Source organism: Brachypodium distachyon, chromosome 5 (genome assembly GCF_000005505.3).
Source record: "Brachypodium distachyon strain Bd21 chromosome 5, Brachypodium_distachyon_v3.0, whole genome shotgun sequence".
In the NCBI taxonomy this organism is placed as follows: domain Eukaryota; kingdom Viridiplantae; phylum Streptophyta; class Magnoliopsida; order Poales; family Poaceae; genus Brachypodium; species Brachypodium distachyon.
Genome location: NC_016135.3, coordinates 26392810 through 26411778, shown reverse-complemented (window position 1 = coordinate 26411778; position 18969 = coordinate 26392810). Strand labels below are relative to the sequence as shown.

The following is an 18969-nucleotide window of genomic DNA, read 5'->3' as shown; positions in this document are numbered from 1 at the left end:
CAAGTGGGATAGAAAAGCCATTAACGGTGAACTCCAAAAACAACTAAATTTTATTTTATAAACTTGTACAACTTAAAGATAAATCATGAATTATTTTCTTTTATAATTCCAACGGATGGAGTATTTTCCAAAATCATTGGTGATTATGAATATGATTTTTTAGAACAACTGGCCACAAGTTTATAGAATAATCAGGTATCGATCGGTACATTGTATAGGCCATTCATGTCTTCTATTTTCCCTTGCCATATTCAGAGTCATCTGGTAGATACCATGCAGCAGCATGTGTAAACAGTATACGGGTTTGGGGGCGCCAGTATGCAGTTTCCTTTCGATGTTTTGCTCTTGTATATGCTTTCACATCTTAAATCGCAGTCATCTGGAAAGCAGTTTGGACTGGGCTCATCACAGTTTACTGCACCAGATACAAAGAAATTGATGCATTATTAAAGCCTTCGAGGCCACATGATATAAATAAAATAGTAGATGCTGAACTTTTGTGTATTTTGGATACATACCTTTGGGTATGTAGACAAATAGAAAAATAACTTGAAGAAAACATTTGGATTCGATTTTTTTGAGTCAATTTGAATCACATACCCTGAAATCTGGGTATGTCATGTTCATACACTGAAATCTGGGTATGTGATTTCAATATACCCTTAAAATATCAAAAAAGAGATTGGAATTTTTCGGATGTATGTATTTCCTTAAAAATGTTTACGGTCAAAAGTCTGTACCTAAAACTGAACGTTTGAAAAAAAAAACAAATGTGGCCCGTATTCACGTTTTGAAGAGCCCATAATTTTTGGGAATTGTGTATACCGATGAGAATGAAGAAGTATTATATGGTAGACAATTCCCAGGATTATGTTTTAGCACTGCCTAAAACTGCACTAATTAATATAATCCATGCATGAAGCTCAATGTTACAAGAAGTACGTAAAATAACAACAAGCAGAGAAGTGACGCACCATATTCCGATGAGACAACATAAGCCATGGCCATGATCATGACAACACCCAAGCAGTAGGTGCTCATGTTCTTCTTGAAAATTGCCATGAGGGATTTTTTTAGTATTTATTCTAATTCTTTGTATCTTGTATTGTCCGTTCTTGAGATGGTGTTTATATAGTGGCACATGCAGGTATTGCAGTATCAACGATTTAAGACATTGGCTAATGGTTTATGGCAAATAACTAGAGTATCAGATCTTTGATATTCCTACCTAACAATAGAGTATAGATAGAGATGTTAATGTGAGACGCCTCTTAGGCATTCATCTGCCCCGGACGGACGAAACTCTTCACTCCGTCCTTTCTCCTTCCCCGACTCCTCTTCCTCCGTCGCTCCTCCTCCCCCGCGCCATTCCTCTCCCAGCTTACTGCTCCTCTCTAGACGCGCTGCCGCCGCCCCTCCCTCTCCCTCCCCCGCACCCTCGCTTCTCCTTCCCAGGTGCACCGCCGCCCCTCGCATCTCGCTCTTACGCTGTCGCTCTCTCTATCCGCCCCCCCCCCCCCCCCCCCCCCGGAGATTCGGAGGCCAGATCCCCACCACCGCGGTTGCCTCCGGCCCCGATCTGTGGGAGCTCGCCGCGTGGATCCGCCGCTCGAAGCCCTTGCCGTCGCCAGTTAGTTTTTACCTTTTTTAGAGAAATTAAAAATATAAAGCTAAAACATAATAAGTGCAAAATTAAAAGCCCGAAATAAGAAAATAAAAAACAAAAGTCAAAAATATTTAAAGCTGACATTTTACAAGCAAAACTTGTAAAAAAATAAAAGCTTTCCAAAAAAGCAAAAAAGAATGACAAGCCAGTCTGCCTAGATGCATCGTGGCGGAGCTACGCCAGATAGACTGGCCTATTAATGTGGCATTGTCCTAATTGGTATCTTAGAGTATCAAATATTTGATGCCCAACGATACTGTGTATAGATAGAGATATTAATTAGAATTAGAATAAAAAATATTTCATGCCTAATGGTAGGATAGAGAAAGAGATTGTCCATTGGGAGAACGTCGATATTGGGGATTGATGCATGTAAAATCCCCATCATCACCATGATGACGAGGGATTAGTCCTCTCTGGGCTTTGGTTCTTCCCTTGTATCCTTCCTTGATGTGGGCTGTTGTGGGCTGCTGACGTGCCAAAAATCTTTGACATAATTGGTTGCTGATGTGGATAGACTGCATGTTGAGAGAAATAGGCTAATGGGTTGCCTATACTTAGATATAGATGATTTAGAGCCCCCTCGTCAACCGGGAGTAAGCGTTTAGCTGAAACGTTTTCTTGAAGAATCAGAGCCGTCACATTTAACGCCCGAAACCGTGATTTGAACTTACAATGCACAATTTTGCTAAGTTTAGGGATCTAAAGAATTAGATTTACGAGTTTGTGGACTAATCTGTTCTCGCTTGTCATGTTCGTGAACTGCCAATGCAATTTTTTCCAGATTTTTCTATAATTTTCTTTAATAGAATTAACTTAGGACAAAGTTTTTTTTTTTCGGGTGCACTGGAACTTAAAGAGCCACGCAGTACACGATTTTTTTTTCAACGTGTTACGCACTTACGTGTGAGTAAAACCGAATTTGCCAGGTGTTGGACGAACTAGGCTTGAAAATTGTTGGTACGTACGTGCGTTTGACCAGCTGGGAATACGTCGATCCGTACGTAGCGGGCAAGGCTGTCAGTGAGTCGTAGGCCGCGTACATGTTGTCCCAATAATAGATCTGGTTCCAAACTCGGTCGAGAGTTGAGACGCTATGAAATTAAGGAGACCTGATGTAAAGTATACGAGCTTAAATCGAAGTCAAGATCATTATTAGCTCGTGATTAGGCTCGAACGCTCATCTTAGTTTGGGCTCAAATTGGGCCAGTCGTAGCACCACACAGACAGGGCATGCATTTGTAGTAAGTGCTCGACGGCTTTAATTTGACTTCTGCATATAAACTGGTTTAGAATAATTTGCATATGTAGCCTTGTAGATAAAACTGTTCCCGGCCTGAGGTGTAGTATTGCTGGTTAATCCAATAAAATGCAGTACTGGACTACTGGTACAATTCAAAAATTAATTAAGAAAATATTTGTACTAGAACCATTTTAAAACCGGAATGGATTTTGGAATGTTATTCGTTCATTACATAACGCAAGGCATATTAAATTTCGTTAAGCCAAATATTTGATCAAAGTTACTCCAGTACATAATTCTAACACAAGGCATATTTAGTAAGTACTTTTGAAGGGATACCAATTCCGTTCCATATAAACGACATATTAGCTTAAGTAGTATTCCATGCATGGTCAAAGCTTTATCTTAAGTGAGTGTCTGTTTCTCAGTCGACTTAGAAATATTTATTTTTCGGTCAACGATCATAACCAAATGATTAAGAATTTTTTTCATCGTTTGTACTAGCTAGCTTGTATGAATCTTTTACGAATCTCAGTGATTGGAATGTATGATTAATAGCATTGATATAGAAAAATATATTTCTCGGTCGTCTTACAAGTAGCAGAATCGTTGTCTCAACGAACATGATGTGCACTACATTATGGTTGTTAGCATCGACTCATATACACAGTATATATACACTAACATGTCGAAGAAGAAAAAAACAAATGAACAAAAGACCACTTGTGACGAAGCGCAGGCCGTAAACGCGCAAACTTGATTGCCCAAATAATGACACGGTACGTGTTCCCTCCCTCCGATCCGTCAATATTTACATTACACCTGGATGCATATGTACTTTGCCCATCTGTAAGAGAGGAATTACTATCCGTACGCACGTACACGTACGTATAATACATGATGGATCGGCCGCCGGGTACGAACGTACGGACGTCGCCGTATCCACCTCATTACGCAAGCACACACAGGTCAGCACGTGTACGTACGCAAGGAATTATGACGTACTAGCCCAAGCCGTAGATCCCAATGCAAGCCTGATGGATGGATAATCGATGGTGATCGAGGCATATATGTTCCAGCCCCGGCTCTCCGGCGCCTGTAGCATATACATCAAGCTATTGATATGAAGGCCCTGATGACCCGGCTGGCCTGCTGTACGTACGTAGTACTTCCCCCGGCCATAACTAAGATCACACACACATCGATCTCGTGAATGAATATGCATGGATGAACAGTCCTTGGCCTCCCCGTACGTACTTACTTCAACCGCATCCATCCATCCATCCGTCCGTAGACCGATTGATCCATGCTATGATCGATGAAATGCAATGGCTCGTTCGTAAATTATTGTCGTGATTTTAGTGCAATGCAATGCAAGCGCTAGTTCCTAAATACCTGTCACGTACGTGCCACGCCTACTAGGTATCTGCCGCGGGCGCCTGGCCCTGATCTCACTGCATGCACATGCACATGCAGAAATGAACAATCATAAACGCGAGTACGTACATATATATACGTACATGCGTCTGATACCTCCATCTTCTTCGAGGCACACATGCCAACGGCCGGCCGTGTCGTACATTTACGTTGAAACAGCTACTACTGCTGTATCTGTGGGGGTTAAGTGGGGGTGTAGGCAAGCAACTGTGTATACGGCACGGACCAGGGCACAGGGGCAAAGGAAAAACGGTGTGGCCAAATAAACATAAAGAGAGAGCGAGCAGCATGGTAATTTGGTATATCGATCAGCAGCAAAGTGCGCCCGGGTTAATTTGGACATGCAGCTAATCGATGTGGTTCGATGCAAAGCTAAAGCTATCATGTCACCGGCCCTCTCACCAACTCCAATTAAGATTGCTCCCAACCCATCCCCAGCACAGACACCCTAGCTCAGCTAGCTGAGTACTAGTCTAGCTCTCCTCCCTCCATCGATAGGTCGATAGATACATCCTCTCTCTCTCTCTCTCTCTCTCTCTCTCTCTCTCTCTCTCTCTCTTTCTTCCCTCAGCACAAGAGCGACATCGACATCGATATAACCCGGAACGCACTCCACCCTTGTTCCTCCACCACTCGTTCCTTCCTCCCGTTCGTTCGTTCATGGAACCCTAGCTAGCCAGCCCCAAAAGTACACCGATCTTACTTACCCCTCCATCAAAAAGAAGCTGGACAGGGGAGAGAGCTATAGCTACTCATCGAGCTCGCCCTTGTAGTGCTGCTGGTCGCCCGGGCGCATACATCGTCGTGTGCCCCCTCTCAATCTGTCGTTCATCGCTATCATATATACCACCTCCCCCCATGGCACGCGCAATTTGTCCCATGAATAATAGGATCATCAGCTCCACCCCCCTGTCGAATCCATAGCTTCCCCCAGCTGCCCGTGATCCAATTCATCCATCGAGGAAGCTAGCCGCGTCCCCGGTGTCCTTGCATCGCGTCCTCGATCTCGAACCCCCTTTCCAATCCGTGCTCTTACGGCCAAAAAGCTCGGCCGGCCGGGACCGGGATCGATCGAGGACGATGATGAACTTGCCAGCCTCCGCGAGCTCCTGCGACGACTTCATCGGCGTCTATGGAGCTCCTAGCAACAACCCAAGCCCCAATAACCCGCCTCCACAGCAGCCAGCCTCCTCGCTCTTCCCGCTCATGGATCACCAGGAACAGCATCGAGATCACCACCACCTGGGCTACAACCTGGAGCCCAATTCACTGGCCCTTCTCCCCCCATCCAACGCTCACCACCACCATGGCGCCACAATCGCCGCCCACAGCGCGCACGACATCCTCCAGTTCTACCCGACAGGCGCCACGCACCACCACTACCTTGCCGCTGCCGCGGCAGGAAATAACCCCTACTCGGGCCACTTCTCTGGCGCCGGCAGCACCTTCCAGTCCTCCTACTACGGACAGCAGCAGCAGGGGCCGGAGTACAGCTACTTCCCGGCGCTGGTGAGCTCGGCGGAGGAGAACATGGCGAGCTTCGCGGCCACGCAGCTCGGGCTCAACCTTGGGTACCGGACTTACTTCCCGCCGAGGGGCCATGGCGGGTACGCCTACGGGCACCATCCGCCAAGGTGCCAGGCGGAAGGGTGCAAGGCTGATCTTTCTGGAGCTAAGAGGTACCACCGGCGCCATAAGGTCTGCGAGCACCACTCCAAGGCCCCCGTCGTCGTCACCGCCGGTGGCCTGCACCAGAGGTTCTGCCAGCAGTGCAGCAGGTTAGTACTACTAATAGTAGATTAGCTCTAGCTAAGCAAGATTCTGAATTCGTCGATGCTTCTTTTCTGAAATTAGTTGATTGATTGGGGTGTGACTTGTGCATGTCTTGTTCTGATCGATTGATTTGTGTTGGGGTAAACAGAGATGGATCATGGATTGGTCTTGCTGCCTGTAGTTGTAGAAACTGTTCAGTTGGGTAAATTTAGTTATCTCCCTTTCTTCCTTGATCAATCATGAGGTGTCATTTAAGTGATCGATGATCGATCTGCAAGTTGCATTCAGTTCAGTTCAATAGGTTGGAGCTTGAAACAACCCACTCATCCTCCCGGCGTACGCCGGCCTCACAAAATTAGCCTCATTATAAGCTTGGATTTGTCAGGAACTTTTGGGATCTTGGTGATTTGATCAAGCTCGATCCCGTAGTTGGAATGATTGACATTTTGCCACATTTTGTCTGACCCTTTTTAAGCTGGATCTAGCAATAATCGTTCAGCAGTAGAACGTTTGATCTAGCTAGATTTCTGTTCCATGGATGGTTGTTTCCTACAGGACTTAACCGTTGCTTAACTGCTAGCTAGATGGGAACAAAATTATTTCTTCTGAAGCCAAATTTTTGCATGCTGTTCTCCCACATTAAATTCCCAAGGAAGCACTACTGAGCAAACTACGCACTGTTGTACTGCAGTGCACGTACAGCTAGCGCTGCAGAGCAAACTCCTCAATTAGTGCAAGTGGAAAATTTTGCGACGAACAATTTGTCAATTTCAGCCCTTTCGAGGCCGCGTTTCGACAGGTTATCTTATGATAATTTCATTTGCTTAATCTGCTTTGGCTTCTTCTATCGTTTGGGTAGTCTACCTTTTCTAATTTTGCAGCTGTTTTTTCACATCGTCAAAACGCAGTTCAGCATCCCCCAACTGGCCGGACTATTGAGTTTAATTTAATTTGGGTATGGGTGCCCTATATATATGATAGAATGTATCACATGTACGTAGGGAACATACGTATGCAGACATCTCGTCCTCTAGTTGCTTCTTTCCCCCCTCTCCTTTTGCTTCTTCTCATTGCCATATATTTTGCTTCACTTCTCCTTCTCATGTTCGATCGAGTAGTTGCTTCAAACAGTGTGGGCTGTCTGTCTGTACATGCAATTCTGCTGGTGCCCTCCCAAAATCAGACACTGGGCGACTTTCTTGCTAAGTATACTGCAATAAGTTTGTACAGCCCATGTACGAACGTACGTATGTACGTCGACGTACGTACCAGCACAGCAGGTTGCCATTGCAGACCAGCAAGCATCCCTTCCTCTCTCTCTAGCTAGTAGCTCTAGCTCCTGCTGTCCTGCATTGCTGCATGTGCCTGCAGGTACGTAGTAGCAATGGGTTTTGAAGATCCATTGCAGGACATCGTATATACACGGGCGTACGTGTCTACAGGGTTATTTTACCTAGCTGGCTGCTGTCGATCGTCACACTGAGATCTATATATCTATATATGAATGGCCAGGCCGGCCTCCCGATCTCTGGTGTGAAGCATACACGTGTGTGAAGTGAGTGACCATCTCTCTAGCAATGCATTGAAGGGGAAACAGTGGGATCTCTTGCAGTGTGACACACCATATGGAGAGTTGGAGACCACACTCCATATGAGTCAGCTGCAAAGCTCCAAGCTGTCTGTGGGATCGATTCGATAGGAACAGTTTGGATATATGCTTCTCATGCATCATGCATGCATGTTCAGGGTCATCATGAGCTTTGCTACTGCAATGTTATTGGTCTGGTCCCCCGGCCCGGCCGGCCAGAATGTTCGATCTTTCAGCCCAGAACTGAACTCTGATCATGCACTAATATGTGTCTCTCTCGCCTAGGATTACCATTTTAAAGCCACACCATGCATATCTTTGTTACTATTGGGAGACATTAGTATTTCATGCACTAACATGACAAGTTTTTTTTTTCTTTTCTTTTGCTGTTCAGATTCCATTTGCTTGATGAGTTCGACGACGCCAAGAAGAGCTGCAGGAAGCGCCTCGCGGATCACAACCGGCGTCGGAGGAAGTCAAAGCCGTCAGATGCCGATGCTGCGGACAAGAAAAGGTCGACACAGGCCAGCAAAACCGCAAGTACCAAAGGCAGTACGTGAAATACAATATATATATCGTATATATGATCCATTCTCTATCTAATTTATCACACCATCGTTTCTGAAATCATGCATTACCAATTTACCATGCATATGCGCACATCTAGTAGCTAATAGCTATCGTTAGCTAGCTTTGTGCATAATTACCAGGAAGTTAATTAACACTTCTTAACTAAAATCCAACAAAATTCTCAACAGAAGCAGCTGGAAGCAGCAGTAAGAGCACCGGTACTGGAGACGGGATGGATATACAGGTGGTGGGGGTTGCAGACCTGTCTAAAGATCAGGATGAAACCATGGGTCTTGGAGAGGTAGTCAAGGAAATGCAGGTGGATCCCAAAGGAAAAGCATCAATGCAGCAGCAGCAAGGACACCATGGACTTCACCAGCAGCAGCAGAGCCACCATGGCTTCCATTTTCCTTCGTCCTCTGCGGGCTCCTGCTTCCCTCACCAGAGCCAAGCTGTGTCGAGCTCTGACAACACATCAAATATCGCTCAAGTGCAAGAACCAAGCCTGGGGTTCCATCAGCAGCACCACCACCAGCAGCACAACAACATCCTTCAGCTCGGACAGGCCATGTTTGATCTTGACTTCGATCACTAGCCACTATATATAATTAGTAATATTTAATGCTGTCGATCACTCGTACGTGCATGTGTGTACGTTGCAGCATTTCTTTCCATCTTGTCTGTATTAATTACTGTAATATGGATATAATAATGAAAGCTTGTGCATTGGCAGCAATCTTCTACTCCCATATATAATTGATTAGAGTTGCTTCTATGCTCACAAATTCAAAAGGTTGTCTTGAATTTGCCACCCGTACTATTGCAGCTATGCGCGCTCTTTCGAGAAGCTCGTTAATGAGTTGGTGTGTGATCAAATCGTTTGAGTAAGATATGAACCTGTTCAGGTCACCATTGAGGAAATCTGTAGATCACCTCCATGTAATGATGTTCTGTCTTCATTGTGGAATAAAAACCCTGGTAGTGAGCGCGTGATACCGCAATGAGGTATGACACACATACCGGCCATGGCAGCAAAGGTGCACATTTGCGGAGAGTGTGACCATATATAGCACTCTGCAGATAAATAGGCTGTTATATGTAGTCAATTTATGTGGATTACCATGACGATTGACGGGCACGAGAGATTTAATTACATTCGAGTTTACATGTGGTTCTATTGACCGTCAACAAATAACCCGGCCCCTAATTCACGACTACTCTTTTGTTAATTTGGGGAGTCATGATCAAGCTTGGACTCTTCAGATATGAGAAAAATAATTTTGGTTTGTGGTAGGCCTCTTTGATTCAATAGAATTATATTTCAAAAGAAAATTACATTTCAATAGAATTATATTTCATGAAAACTAAAATAACTATAGTTTAGGTTTGAACCAACATATATTTAGTTTATCACTAATTGTATCATCTTTTTAGAAAAAGACGGTTGTTTCCGTCATTCGATTAGTAGGAAAGAAAATTGTACAGACAAGCTAACCCTAGGGCAAAGAAACCAAAAAACCGGAAGATCGAGCTAGACGTCTCCCGGGTCAACAGAGCTCGCTAAAGCGTGGCTCTGAACATCCTAAGGCCTTAGAGCGGAAGAATCGCCTATTACGCTCCTTCCAAATCCCCCGACACGTAACATATTTTGCCATTGTGGAAGAAGTCGTCAAGTTATAATTTTTTGTCGAATATATAACTTATATATCGACTGTCTAACTGATGCCATATATTCCCTCCGATCCTATATTGTTGTCGAAATATTACATGTATCTAAACGGTTTTTAAGAATAGATACATTCATATTTGGACAAACTTGAGACAAGAATTTAGGATCGGAGGGCTTATAAAGAAAGTAGGTACGTGTATTAATCAAACCCATGTAGAAATCGGCATCAATCTTTAATCACTCTTAGGAATTAATTGACAAGTCGATTAATTCGATGTTGTTTTCTCTGGCCATGGAGAGAAAGAAGTTTGAAACCTATAGCAACCTATAGTTTGGCGCATCAACCTAATTATCGTGGAATTATAGACGATCCATGGCGCTAATCAGCTAGAGCCTAGAGGGTTACGGCACCGGTTGTTGAGGGTTGACTTATGCACACGCAGCACTAAACACCCCCCAAGATCGATCCAGCGACTTGATGAGATCAGCTCGATCCACCTCGTCTCGATCGGCCGGCCGTTCTATTTTATTGACGAAGCGATTCAATGCCACACAGTGACGCTCCGTTTTGTACCTTATATTCTGGTGTGGCCTTACCACCATTATTAGGATTAGGAGCCACGTACGTAACCATACGAACGTACGTGCGTGCATGCATGCATGCATGCCACCGTCAGTTATTTCTATGCGTACGTATTAATTCGTACCGCGTGTGTTTGCAGCGATTTGTTCATTCAGTAGCCGGCTATATACGCACGTACGTACGTACTGATCTGGCATGTGTTGTCACTTACCCGTAAGTACGTACGTAACGTAACGTGCATTTCATGCAATTGAAGTACGTACATAATGTTTTAATTCCCATTTAATCCCCCGGTGATCCGACACGTACCAATCGATCGATCGAGGCTGGATAGAACGAAGTGATCCAGGTGAAAAGGTGGCCCTGCGCACTGCATATATATGCCAGAGAGGACGGATCGATCAAAGGGAGGAGGCTGCATGCAGTACGCTGTACGCTACGTACGTGCATATGCGTATGCAGCGTACCTGCAGGGAACATATGTATGCACGATGATGGTTAACTTCCGGTGGGGATTACGTACAATAAGTACATGTTGACGCCACGATCCCTCCCACGACGTTTTGGTTGCTAATTAATTAGGTTAACCTCTCACCCCCGCTAGCTGGTATTCCCTCCATCCCGAATTAACCGTCGTGGATTTATATAAGAATTCACGTCAGTTAATTTGGGACGGAGGGAGCAAATGAGAAAAGGAAAAACGAGCAATCTGTTGGCAAAGAGAGGCAGAGAGCACAGACACAGGAGAGATGCTGTGTGCAGTGTTCAGCACACCACGGTACACAGGGTGAAGGTACTCCGATTCATCCTAGCTACACTAGAGTGGACACCAAGCTGCGCCGTGGGCCTCCCTGAAGAGACTGTGTGCTGTGGGCCTATCAAGGTCCCGGCAAAACAAACTTCTGGACCAGAGACAAGAAAGCCCGCGCCGCTTGCCTGTCTCCTGTCGGCTGCCGCCATACCGAATTACCGATTGAAATGGCGGCCGGCTCGGCTCGCTTTCGGGTGTTATTGGGCCATAGAAGCAGCAGCGCAGCTGGGCCAGTAGAGTTTAGCAAATCTGGGCCACATACCTCGGCTTGGGAAAGGCCCAAAATTCCTTCTCTCAGAAAAGAAAAGGTCAAAAGGGAAGAAGAGAAAGGTCGCCTTCAACCCCAGTCAGCCTGGACCTTTTTACTCGAGACACGAGGACTCGAGAGCCGTCTCGATCCATCTCGCCTGCTTGCTCTTGCGAGCTACTACTCCTCCGTAGCATAGAGAATCGGCCATCGAGTGAGCAGGCTGCGTGCAGATCCGATCCGACCGAACCCAGCAGGCAGCTGCCTCGCGCCGCAAAGCCCGAGCTCAAGCCGCTCGATCATGGCGGCGGCACCGGCGCAGCAGAAGATGATGGTGGCGATCGACGACAGCGAGTGCAGCCAGTACGCGCTCGAGTGGGCCCTGCGGAACCTCGCGCCCGGCCGCCTCGTCCTCCTCACCGTCCAGCCCTACGCCCCCCTCGGCTACATCCCCGCCGCCGCCGGCTCCCCGCGTAAGCCCCCCGTGCTTCTCTGCTTCTCGTCCCCCTTCCATGGGCTATTTACTCGTGGTGATGTCCTGAAATCGTATCGGTTGCTGCAGTTGGCCCTTCGGTTGTGTCCCCGGAGCTCATCAGGTCGGTGACCGAGCACCAGCGGCAGCTCGCTCAGGCGCTGGTCGATAAGGCCAAGGCCATCTGCGCCGACCACGGGGTATGTATGTGCTTCGCTTGCCTGCCTAATTTCTTCCACGGTCTGGCGGTCTATGCGCGCACGACGATTCTGACAAACAGAAACTGGAATTTGGGTTGCTTTCGAGGATTGATCCATTTGGCTACGTGTAGGTAGATGCAGAGACCATCATCGAGGTGGGTGAACCCAAGGAAACCATATGCGAAGCTGCAGAGAAGCTGAATGTCGATCTGCTCATCCTGGGAAGCCACAGCCGTGGGCCAATACAGAGGTACCACTCAGGCACTCAGCATCCTTTCCTGTTCTGTGATTCCCCATTCCATTGTCTTATTCATTAGCGTAGTGTGCTAAATCATGAACATGTTGTCCGTTTCTCTTTGATTGTGTTCTGAAATTTATTTGTTATCGATGCTAACCTACGTTGCACGGATGCGGCCAGCCGTATCTGGGGACACGGCAATGAGAGTGGCCCTGACATTCTAATGACATCTGATTCCGCATACGCACATAGGCCTGAACCGAAGATGGATAAGTGCTGGTAGCACTATCTTTTATCCATCTATGGATTGTAGATACTCCCTCCTTTTCTCAGTGTCTATACATTTGACTAAGATTGTAGAAGAAATCAAGAAAACACCAATATATACAACACTAAACCAGTATTCTTAGTACTATTATCAAATATATTTTCATTTTGCATTTGTTTGGTGTTACATATATTGATATTTTTCCTAAAAACTCAGTCAAAGCTAAGAAAGTTTGACTTAAGACAGCCTCAAATGTACATTGAGAAACGGAGGGAGTAGATGGGTGGGCAATCACATACGAAGTGTTGATTAGTAATTTCTGATGATTGAGTGCCTTATTCGGACAAGTCGCCTGCAAATTTTTAAAATGACAGTGAAGTAGGATAAGTTCAGACGCTTCGAGAATAATGGTTTAATAAAAAAATTCCCGAAAAATGTGATTCTGAAGGTAACCATGTCATGTAAGACTTACGTCATTAAAATTATGCGTTATATTTCGAGATGAATTTCATATCTCTATTCATTAGCACCTCTAAAGTCTAGAACACCAATGTTATTGTTGTGTAGGAGTAGGACAGGTGTAGAACGTTGCTCTGAGCACCATGAATCATTAAATCTTTTGATAAGGTAGCACTTGGCATTTGTGCAGGCTTAACACGGCTATATATCACCTGTAGTTACTGTATTGATTTTGATGAATTGGTGGACACTTTGGTTAACTTCTTAAACTTACCTGGATATCACCTGAGTTGTTCTACTTGAAATGCTGTCCTTCGTGTACTGTCATGGTATGTGTAGCATGCTGTTTTAAGTTCTAACACCTAAACTACAACAAAATTCTAACACCTTAACTAAGTGCTAATAAATGGTGTACACAGCTCTGGTATAGATTGTTTTCAGCATGCAGATTCTAATTGTATTGTACTTCTTACACTTAACCAAGGACACAATGACACAGGCAGCATCTGAGACACATCTGACAGAATGCTACCATGTCGACTGATCAACGTTTCTTCATCTCCAACTGACGTGATTGCTGCTACTGTTACTGCAGGTTTTTCCTTGGCAGTGTGAGCAACTACTGTACCCACCATGCGAAATGCCCGGTCCTTGTCGTCAAGAAGAAAGAATGAACTCTGCTCTTTCCTGTACATGGTGTGAAGAACCCTTGATATCTGTCTGTGCGTGTTATTCTTCATAGTAGCCACTATAGCTATTTTGCATATAAATAAAGCTGAATACCAATTTGAATGCGCTATGTATTCTGCCATTTTCATGAACCAGTTGCATATAAATAAAGGCTTTTAGCAATTTGAACCCTGTATGTATTGTGCCATCATGTACATTAACCATTTTGTTGAAACAAATTGCCTGATCTTTTTCCACAGTTTGAACTTCTGGTTGAGTTGGCCAGGGTGAATTGCGTCTCTTTCCAAGGCGTTTGGTTCTTCAAATTGAGTTTCAAAGATGCATATGGTATTATCACGGTCAGCATTTAAGAATAGCAAGGGGAAACTGAAGTTGCCACAAAAAACAATGCAACAGGCAGTAACAATGCATTCGATTCAGCTAATAACCATGTGACCAATCCCAACACCGACCACTACCAAACTTCCAATTTTCCCATTCCACCCCACATCTCAAAAGAATGGTTAGCATAATCCCCACACAGAAATACACAGCATCAAAAAACACCCCTGCATCTGCGCTGCATCCACAAGACAAAAACAGTCTTCCCCTCTCACTCTAACACACTACACTCAAGCCCACAACAGAACACCATCTAAAACCTAATTCACGGCGGTGCAGACGCGGCGCACCTCGCCGCCAGCGCCGGTCTTGATGCCGATCCTGCCGAGCTTGGCCATGGCGGCGACGAAGGCTTCGTTGAAGGCGGTGGCATTGGCGGCAAAGAGGTTGACGGTGGGCCTGGACCGGCGGTCGGTGAAGAGCACCTGGTCGGAGGCCAGCAGGCCCTTGTTGTAGCGGAGGTTGTTGAAGTAGGCGTTGTCGAAGGCCCGGGGCGTGGTGGCGTCCAGCATGGCGAAGGACGTCGGGGAGAAGTTGATGGGGCAGACACGGCGCAGGGAGCGCAGGAACTCAAGGTTCATCGGCGGGTTGTAGGCCAGCCGCTGCTTGAACGTGTAGATCCGCCGCACGAACTTGTCGCAGTGCGTCACCCCGATCGTGTGCGCGCCTGCATCAACAAATCGTTCAATTCAAAACTTGGGCTACCGTTATCTCCACAAAAAAAAAACTTGGGCTACCAGCTGCTAGATTTGGTCCTGTTTTGTAGGTTGGGCCTCGTGTGTTTACTGGGCCAAATTAGAGCTAAGTTGGACGGACCCACTAGGTCTATTTTGAGCCAAATCAAAACTTGGGCTGCAGATGTTTGTTTTTTCTGGATTTGGTCCAGTTTTGTAGGTTGGGCCTGGTGTGTTTACTGGGCCAAATTGGTAATTTGGACCCATTAGGTCTATTTTGGGCCCAATAGTGATTCAGAGAATCAGAGTTGGACGCTACTGTTGTCGGTATGCTGCATGGATTATGTTAAGCAATGGATGGAAAGCATTGGCACTTTTTTGCCAGATTAATGAAAACGTGGCTAAATAAATAAGGTAGCATCCAGAAAATGAAATTTCGCGACTGAACGTGAAAGCTAGTGGCAAATAGTGGAAGGTTTTTTATGCAGGACAATTTGCGGTCCTGCCTCTGCACAGCTGCTTTCAGTCTGCATGGACCAAAGCGACCGGCACAGTCAAAAGTTACTGCAACTTGTTTCGATTTGGTCATAAGGTGGGGGACCCTTCTCGTGTCTAAAATCTGTGCCTTCCGGTTATTTAACTAAAAGCTTAGGATCTCACCCCAAAACCAACGACATTCTGACAAAAATGTCCTGTGTTCTCATGTCCTATAAACCAGATTGTTCATTACACTCCCGATATATATGGAATCAAAGACAAAAAAACAAACGTCAAAAACTAAAACAGGCACCCCTATGGAGTATGGCCACATGTCAGAAAGCAGCACATGACCTCCTTGTGCAGAAAACTCAAAAGGCTGCTTCAGCCTTGCACAGAAATCGCTCCTATTTTAAACACTTTGTGTCGGGTTTTCACGTCTAAATGTGGATTTTTCTGTCCCCGCAAAGTGGGTTTCTACTTTCGATGCACACACAACGAAGCCGAGCTTATTTTAAAATCTGCCATCTTCCGGCTCCAGAACAAAAAAAAAAACTGTCATCGAAATGAACAGAGTACTCCAGTGTATAAAAACGCTGAACCTCTTTGTCCTTGTGCTAGGATACGTACATACGTCACGTGAACTGTGCAGCTAGCTAGAGACCAGACAGGCCACGGACGGAAAAGGTAATGGCTTTTTTTTAAAACAAGCGCAAAGCTAAAATCGAGGTTACGATCGAGGAACCGCTAACTGATACTCCTTATGCCTTTTCAGAAGAAGAAAACATGAGGTTTATTACCGGAGAGCGCGATCATGTCGAACTGCGTGAGCCCGTTGCTGGCGAAGAGCGCGTTGAGCTGGTTGAGGTCGAAGCCGGGGCCCGGGAGGACGTGCTTCACGATGGCCCTGTTGAACGTTTTCCCGTCCAGCCGCCCCAGCTCCACGTTGTAGCTCGGCCCGCCAGTCTACAAACAAGCAAACAAAACAGAACAGAAAATGTCAACACGAACGAAATCATGGTAAATGCGACTTCCTCTAGTAGCTTAGCTGGGACTGAAAAAAACAAGTTTCGTGAGCTAGTTTGTCCGTACATACACCTCGTCATCCACGCACGCAAGCAGTGGCGGAGTCTGCTACGAGAGTCTACGGAAAGGAAATTTTGTCCGCCAGCTGAGCTTCGCGGACGAGAACACGCCTTGCAGGAAGGCAGCCTCACGGTCACGGACCCTCTGTCTGCATCGTATCCGGCCCAAAGCTAAGGGCAAAGCGTCCGTCACGGGCAGCATGTACAAACGCAGCGTTCCAGTTCTCATCTCATCTCCTCTCACGTCACTGTCGCAGAAAGAAAAACGTACGACACGCCCGAGGCCGTTGCCGTCTCCTCAAAAGACGAGAGAAAGAATAGGCGGAGATTAGAGAGGCCTTCGCCGGGATCACGGCCACCGGGGCAGCTAGCCCGGCCCCGGCGCGAGCAGAAGAGCTCGTAGGGGCTCTTCCCGTGCATCGGCATCGATCCGGGCGACACGAGTCACGTGTCCTTTGGCATCGTGAGCTCCTTTTTTGCGCTACGGGAAGGGAGGGACCGGGAGACTCTAGAGATATGCGTGCATATGGGTCGATTCGATCTCCGGGCGTGGATGGATCGCAATGCTGTGATAGTTGGACCATGGGAAGGGGGGCTCAAATCTGATGGCTAGCTTGAAAGTCACTGACGGGCAAGCTGGTCGAACAGTGTACGTACCCCGGCTTACCGGCCGCCTGCCGTCAGACAGACCGACCGCCCCCGTCAACCGTGGTGGGCTCTTCCTCCTGCCAAAGCGGTTCACAACGCTGGCACGGACAAGAGGAAGCCAGCCATTTCATTTCCCAGCTGTGGGGCCGGGGGGTCCGTGGCGTCTGACAAGGGCCGCGTGCGCCCGCCCGCCCGCCCCACGGGAAACCGCCGGGCGTGACGGGATAACACAGCACGGTACGATACCAATACGTTGAATGAAGTCGTCGTGCGTAAGCTAGCTAGAGGGCGAAGGAATCAATGGCTACCATACCAGGGAGACGACGTCGCGCGCGGCCATGGCGAGGATGTCGGCGCAGGAGACCTTGCCGGCGCATCCCGGGAGCGCCTCGACGGCCGCCTTGGCCTTGTTGATGGCGTCCACGGCGTCCGGCGACAGCGTCGCGTCGGCGCCGCTGTGGCTCTCATCGTCCCCGTTGGGCGCCATCAGCATCACCGACGCGTCACAACCCTGCAAATCCACAATGCCAAATCAAATCAAAATGTGCCGTAGTAACATCCCTCTCTGGCCAAAAAACGGAGCAGTTTGCTGTGTGTGCTGTGTGCTTACCCGGACGAAGCAGTCGTGGAAGAAGAGGCGGAGCGTGCCGGGCGCGACGGCGAAGCTCTGCTGCACGTGCTGCGAGATCACGGACCGGACCGTCGACTCGGCGCTCGGGCAGCTGCTGCCGTAGTAGTTCTGCCGCAGCTGCTGCGCGTCCACCACGCCCGCCAGTGTCACGGCAGCCAATAGGACACCCGCTCTCCACCACATCAGGAGGAGCTTCTTCTTCTCGCAGCTGCAGCTACTACTACTTCCCCCCGCCATTGCCAACCAACCAAGCTCAAGCTCAGCTCAGCTCAGCTTAGCTTGGCGAGGAAAAGACCAGCCGTATGTACGTGAGCGACGACTGACGCCAGGACACACTTAAGAGCAACTGTGTGCGCTTGCTTGCTTGCGTGGGGAAGGGCGGGACTGGAGCAGAGAAGTGCGGGGGATTCTTTCGGCTGGATATATAGGACGGGGGTCTGGTGGGGGTTGGGTACTTGGGTTTGCGGAGGAAATGACGGGAAAATGAGTACTACTAGTACTGGCATTGCGATGTCAAGTGGGATCATTGATCGGGGAGGAACATTACGGCGGGGATCGAGGCGGTCGTAGACCCGGTCGTTCTTACAATCTCGTCTCGGCGCAGCGCGGATGGGATGGAATATCTTTTGCTCCTTTCCCGGCTACCGATGAACTGATGAGCCCAACGCTTTTTTTATGCAGGGGGTGTCCGATTCGATCAGCCTTTGGTTGCAGCAGCTAGCAGGGCTGATTGATTGATTGAGCATTTGGGACTTGCTTAATGCTTCTTTACTTACTGTAGTTGTAGTAGTAGCAATCGAGTATAATTTGGGAGCTTTATCGAGCAGCTTGCAAAACACACTTGAGCACGAACTAACGGTCTACAATCAGCATAATTAATTTTTTGAGTTGGAGACGCGGGTAGCTAGGACTAGGAGCTTCTTCAGAGAACGTGTACAAGAGGCCAAAAACGGATGGCGTGCATCCGCAATCTGTCGACAGTATGGCACAGTGGCTATAGCTAGCGAGGGAGCAATGCTCAGCTCGGCCCTGCAATGAGCTCCGTTCCACGCAAACTCTCAGTAGCTAGCTACCATCCAAAGCACGCTCACATGGTGGAAGTACCACTGCGTCCAGCTTGTGTCCAGCACCCATGAGACCATGACGACCATGGGCATGG

General features: G+C 47.2%; 3 protein-coding genes across 3 annotated transcripts; 2 read left to right on the top strand and 1 right to left on the bottom strand.

The window, feature by feature from the left end:
* The first annotated feature begins 4882 nt into the window (after positions 1 to 4882).
* Positions 4883 to 9013, top strand: LOC100841788 (squamosa promoter-binding-like protein 8). Its single transcript, XM_010242245.3, has 3 exons — positions 4883 to 6124; positions 8102 to 8259; positions 8466 to 9013. Exons 1-3 carry the CDS (start codon positions 5427 to 5429, stop codon positions 8870 to 8872), a joined length of 1263 nt encoding a protein of 420 aa, XP_010240547.1. The 5' UTR covers positions 4883 to 5426; the 3' UTR covers positions 8873 to 9013.
* A 2681-nt stretch (positions 9014 to 11694) lies between these two features.
* LOC100845151 (universal stress protein A-like protein) lies at positions 11695 to 14133 on the top strand. Its single transcript, XM_003580679.4, has 4 exons — positions 11695 to 12060; positions 12150 to 12259; positions 12391 to 12509; positions 13820 to 14133. The coding sequence occupies exons 1-4, from the start codon at positions 11889 to 11891 to the stop codon at positions 13896 to 13898; spliced, it is 480 nt and encodes a 159-aa protein (XP_003580727.1). The 5' UTR covers positions 11695 to 11888; the 3' UTR covers positions 13899 to 14133.
* A 167-nt stretch (positions 14134 to 14300) lies between these two features.
* On the bottom strand, positions 14301 to 18454 carry LOC100841484 (peroxidase 16). The gene is made up of 4 exons (XM_003579364.4): positions 17790 to 18454; positions 17493 to 17690; positions 16247 to 16412; positions 14301 to 14962 (listed from the first exon to the last, which is right to left on the bottom strand). The coding sequence occupies exons 1-4, from the start codon at positions 18045 to 18047 to the stop codon at positions 14556 to 14558; spliced, it is 1029 nt and encodes a 342-aa protein (XP_003579412.1). The 5' UTR covers positions 18048 to 18454; the 3' UTR covers positions 14301 to 14555.
* Positions 18455 to 18969: the final 515 nt, after the last annotated feature.